The sequence below is a fragment of the Ischnura elegans genome, chromosome 11, assembly GCF_921293095.1.
Source record: "Ischnura elegans chromosome 11, ioIscEleg1.1, whole genome shotgun sequence".
NCBI lineage: Eukaryota > Metazoa > Arthropoda > Insecta > Odonata > Coenagrionidae > Ischnura > Ischnura elegans.
Window position 1 is genome coordinate 10,633,297 of NC_060256.1, and position 6,000 is coordinate 10,639,296.

The 6,000-nt window shown below is 41.3% G+C and overlaps 1 protein-coding gene across 1 annotated transcript in view; it reads right to left on the bottom strand.

The window, feature by feature from the left end:
- LOC124168410 overlaps positions 1-5,553 on the bottom strand; it is a 193,735-nt gene extending 188,182 nt beyond the window's left edge. Inside the window, exon 1 of the mRNA XM_046546626.1 lies at positions 4,458-5,553. Within this exon, the coding sequence (XP_046402582.1) occupies positions 4,458-4,504 (47 nt within the window). The 5' untranslated portion in view covers positions 4,505-5,553. The remainder of the gene's footprint in view (positions 1-4,457) is intronic.
- Positions 5,554-6,000: the final 447 nt, after the last annotated feature.

Genomic DNA, 6,000 nt, shown 5'->3' on the forward strand with positions numbered 1-6,000 from the left:
CAAATATTTTGGGAAAAATTCAATAAATATCATTGGCACTATAATCCCCAATGTTTTTTTGTCGTCAGGATCCAATAACAATCTTTATAAAATACTATATATTGCCAATGCACCAATGGTTGCAATGCATTGCACCTTTGTATCAATTCTTTTTTGTATTCCCCTAAAACTTAACAACGTGCAGGGAGCAGTTCACGTGGCATGCAAGTGAAAGTCGTCAATTTAATATGTTCATAGTGCAAATTAGCGTGGGCCTTGGTTGATTTTGAATTAACACTTTGAGCGCTGTCTGCTAATTTGGAACCCCTACTGAAAAAACCAGACATTTTTACTAAATTCGTACATTTTTTAAAACATTAGCATCAAAAATATATTTATATCGATGTGTATTTCAATAAAAATGGACTTTGCACTTCTTTATGAATATGTTGAATAACATTTATTGCTAATTTTTTGATGTATAATTTAACAATGAAAACCTACTGTTTTTGAAAAATAAAAAAAGTTGCAACATATGATGTACCGCCGTAACATGCAATATCATTTTTTGTTCCAAGAAATGCATTATAAATCCAGGATGACAAAAAGGGTCACTGCACCCTCAACGAACGGTTCATTGGCCCAAAGAATTTCCACACAAAGTGGCCTAAGACAAGGATGCCGGCAGCTACAGAGGACTTTTCGTCGTCAAGACAAAAAGTGAACTCTTTACTTTTTCCATTGAGCAATGATTTTTTAAATAGCAGAACCACTAAGCAGTAAACTGGAGAAGTTCCACGGGCGAAATATTACGGCTTCACGAATACAAAGCCGATTAAATAGAAAGACGTAATATTACGTCCATGACAATCTTCAGAGAGATTTACAGGACGTAATATTACGTCCATGGCACGCAAAGTGTTAAAATAAGGGAAAATTTGAATTAGATGATAAAATAAGAAGATAAATTTCCAGCAGAAACATATAGGCGAGTACACTAAAATACTCGTAACGTTTCCAGAGCCTAGGTATGTTACTTCATATTTACCCTATAAACTAGTGCACCTTAGAGAAAAGTATCTTCTATCTTAGTAAGATTTACTTGCAAGGTTCTCCGATTCCCTTATATAAAGCATTTCCGGAGGTATAATCGTGAAAAACCGTTATTTATCATTTTCAGTATTCTTATTATAATATTTTTTTTAATAAATTTAAAATTTATACGATTTAAGTCGATGGTAATTCCGAGAGGATTTCACGGAAATAATTCGCTGGGAAAGAAGTACATCACATGTAAATTGCTTGGCAATAGATCGTATGGATGAAACATTTCATTGCAGGAATGCCCAAAATTTAATCATAACTGTTCTCTGATTCAGAAATTATACATTAGGCACTGGAAGCATAGTTCCGACGAGAAAATGCATATCGGGTATTTTATTTCATCAGAAATATCAGCATTCACCCCAAAACTAGAATTCCACATTTCACAACTATCAAGTCGTCAGTGCATCCCAGTAAATCTCTTCTCAGCTCTGCTGATGTGATTGTGTGACGTCACAGGATAATTACCGCAATAAGAAGAGAGGTACTGACGGAAATATTATAAGATGGTTGAAATGCAATCAATCCATATGGGCCGATGAAGGCTTTTCTTTCTTAATCATGGAGTGACGTCAGTATGAATATTTCCTTTCGAGCAGCATTTATGACGTTCAAGTTTCACGTACATTCTTACGAAGGGCTACTCATTAATATTGCTTAAGAATCTTGCAGGAATCACGTGATAACAGCGACTGAGCAGAGGCATTGAAGTTCTTCGTAAGCCCCATTCCCCAGGATAGTATCAGGCGTAAAAATTACGAATTATATTTTTACCGAACTAAATGGACTAGGATACAAGCGATAGGCACTGGAATTAGCTCGAGATGGTAAATAAAATAAAGACAGAGCAATATTTCTGTAAAGCTCGTCAATGGAATAACTCTGGAAACTGTATTCTTCAACAAAATTCACTAACTATTGATTTACTTTGCGGTATTCCATTATAAGTTTTCCTGGATATCATACACTTACTTATACCACTTCTTTTTTAATTAGGGCGACCCGGGTTTCCATGAATTATCACCATCTTCAGGCGCAAATTATGATGTGTTCAATAATCATTATTTGCGCCTGAAGATGATGATAAATCATCTAAACCGGGTAGCGCTCTGTTAAAAAATAAGTGGTATAAGTAAATGTGTGATATCCAGGGAAACTTGTATTCTTTAACATTACGTGCATCACTCCCTTCCGACCGATCGTTTTTTTCTTTCGTCCGAACGAATTATTTGTAAAAAAAACAATCTACACTATCCAGGGATGCCGACTTACAAAAAATATTGGAGGGGCCCAAACCAGGGACCTTGCCCTGGTAAATTTTATAAGTAGTGAATTTTAAGTTTTTTAAGCATTTAAGAAGAGTCAAATGATCAACATTAGAACCATGATCACTCGAATCTTGATATCTGGACACTCCGGGGAAAATTGGCTAGCCTGACACATTTTTTCCTCACATCTGTAACGAATTTTTGGGGGGGCTCGGGCCCCCTTAGGCCCCATGGAGTCAGCGCCACTGACACCATCTATCTTGAAATTTCCTGGGCATGTACGGTGCGTATATTTAACACGTAATTACTATTTATTATTACATAATCAACTGTTAAAATGCTCTCACTGGGAAAATATCAAGGAAACATTTTCGCGGATAATTTCGACAGGGGTTAAAGACCAATGCCTAGAAGGCGTATTCCTCCCATTTGATCGGTCTTTTTTGGTTTAGACAGATTATTACACCCGTGACAGTGATGCTATGACCTCAGCACTAAATTTAAGCAGAGTAGACTCCGTCCGAAATTTGCCTGTAATTCTAGTGTTAAAATGTAGCACCTGAGAAAGTAATTCAAAGGCAAAACTATCTAATTAGTGGCACAGGCAAATTTAAACTTAGGTACGCTATAATCTTGAAACTTTTAGAGAATGTAAATTTCGCTACATATTTCATCTAATTGTGAAATTTATTCTTTGAAAAAAATGCCGACGAAAACGTTTGACGCCTGAAATGGTTACCGATAAATTTTAGGAAAGATCCACTATCAACATTCATAGGATACCTTTTGAACGAGTAATAGGCCAAGAAAAAAACACGTCCTCTTAAGGGCAAGTCTTTGCCGACCCAAGTTCAAAACCTCGGAAAGAATACGTGTATCTATTTTCTGAAATACTTACTCACTTAGTAATTCAACCCTGAGTTTGGTAATGTTAGGTGAGGGTAAAGATCACTACGGACTAATTTACAGTCGTGTGAATATAAAAAATTCAGGGTATATGCTTCACTTCGCACTTTAGGGGTGTTTACTTCTTAAAAGGCTTCTCCCGGGATTTGAAAGACTTTCTACTTTCTCATTGAAAAGTTAACGTTTAAATCCATTGCCATGTTATCCTTTTTCACATGCGTGGCCATCAGAACAACGCACAACAATAGAAAAAGTCAAATTTCGTCCATAGGCATTCAATAGTGGCTGTTCATTCGTTGGGAAAAAAAATTCCAGCGATAAAACTGTAAAGGCCGTTTTACACGGGGCACGGAATTGCGCAGGTTAGAACAGCATTAATTTCTAAAATGGCGTGCTGATTAATTTCTAAAAGCCCATGTGACGTCTTTCTGGTTCCCGCTGCCGCCTTGTGAGGTGACATTGGGGCGAGGATATATGCGCCGCTGCGATACAGGCTGCTAGCAGGTAGCAGAGTACCCTGCAAGCAGATAGCGCCTGGCTTAAATAAGGATCGTTAATTCCTTATGAAACGAAGGAAACTTTCAGACCACAGTGGAATTGCGCAAATGCATGAACGAAATCAGAGCAGGGGCTACTTTGCCATCTCGCGTCCACGCATTCTCGCATGTGTTCTAGCAATTCACCGCTCTTCTCGACGCAGTTTTGACTGTGCCTTCGTACATACATACGTCAGATTGTGCAAGTACGTGCCCCGTGTAAAAGGGCCTAAACCTCTTCCACTTCGATTTATTTTCTGATTATCGTGCTCCTATTCTTTCTTTATTTCTCTGTGGTTCTTTTACAAATGGTAGGTAATTAAATGATATTTTGTAATTTGTAATCAACGTAGATCCGCGAAAAAATTTTTGATTATTAGACATGGAGAGCATAGCTATCGCCACTCGAATAAAATCATTTTAATCTTTCCAATGCATCACGTTTCATGAAATATGAATTATTTATGTATACTGTGAATTTTTCAATATTGTTAAGCTTTCAAAATAATTATATTGCTCCTCTAAATAGTGCTAAAATTATGAAAATCCGATGACGAGATACACTCGTCATTGCGCGGTTTGGCATCGAAAGTTCATGACGAGATAGACTCGTCACTACAGCGCTAGGAGTTGTAGGACGGGGATTCGCCAGTGGCAATCTCACCTTTCGGACAAGGGCCGGACCCTCACGGCCACCTTGACGTTGGCCATCTCAGGGGCGGGGGGAGGAGAGGCCCCATGTCACACACGCAGGGCACCCGATCCAATTCTCCCTCCGCTGACCGCCGCGGTCGACTCCGAACACCAATGACCCTGCTCACGCACACAAACACACGCACTCAGAGGATGACCAGCCGTTGAATAGGAACGAGGTAATATGGCACATACACGGTAGACTGAGCAGATATTTCCAGTACCCTCCACAGGAACACGATCACTTCATTTTCTATGAGGGAGCGAGGATGATGACTTGTACATTCAGCCACAGTCCTGCCCACGACAGAACCCTCCTGCGTTTGCAAAACAGCCCCTAGCACAAAGGTCCGCCAGGCGTACGCTCACTTCAGCTGTTACTCCGAAACGAAGATAAATATCTCAGAGGCTCATTTACACAGGACAATAATAAATAGAAAAATCCTGTTTTCGATAACAAGCGCCCAAGTGTATGCACTACACATGTCCTTTTGTGCGGTTCACAAGCGGCCTACGGCAGAGTTAGCAGAGGTACATCCACGGTTGCGTGCAGAAAAAATCATCTTCTTTCTTTCGAAGCCAAGGGGACCACTGAGAACATATGATCCTGAGTCAACGGGAGGATGAAAGGCAAAAGCAAAAGGCACTTTCAATGGAAGGGGTCGTCGACTGCCGTTCCTTGTGATAAACGTCCGAACGGAAGCCGATGGACTATCCACAATCTTCAGCTTCGGGAACAGGAATCCGAAGTCTTGGCGAGAGCCTCAAGCAACGAATAATACCTAGCAATGGCGACAGTATTTCACAGGAGGGCGATACAAAAAGTTGAGATTCGAAGCCTCACAAAGATCCCCGTTAAAAATCCTCACCGAACACAAGGTTGTGTGACTCAGGGCAGAAGCAAAAGGGACTCGTCTAGCCAGGGAATGGGGGTGTCAACCGCCATCTCACTCGCGATAATCGTCCGAACGGAAGCCGGGCTCTCGAAAGCCTGGTGCACGGTCGGTCGCGCGACTCTCTCGCGGGGAGGAAAGTTAAAACTGGGGAAGAAGGAGGCGTCCGTCCACTCACACACACACACAGACTGCGAAGGAAGTCCTGGGGCGAAGGGGGCGGGGCAATGCGTGAGGGGCGGGGGGGAGAGCTGGAAGTTTCTTGCACTACGCCGCTCGCTCCATCTATATTTAAAGCGGCATTTATATTTAGCGCCGACTCCGCCTCCCCCCCCCCCCCCCAACACCCCCGTAATCTCCTCCAGCTTTCCTTGCCACCCCACCCACCCCCCTGAACGTGGGTTGACAGCCGTCGCATCCATCTTGATCCCTCTCTATTCCACATCAAACATCCCCTGCGGTGCGAAGCTCATGCGCAACAGAGGAAAAATCCCCGTTTCTAAGGTGACCAGGACAATTGAACCGCGACAACTCCTCAAACTAACCGAGCTTGACCTTAGTGCTTTAAACATGTGCACCAGTAGCGATAATTTTCAATACTTCTGTGTTATTTCTTAACTA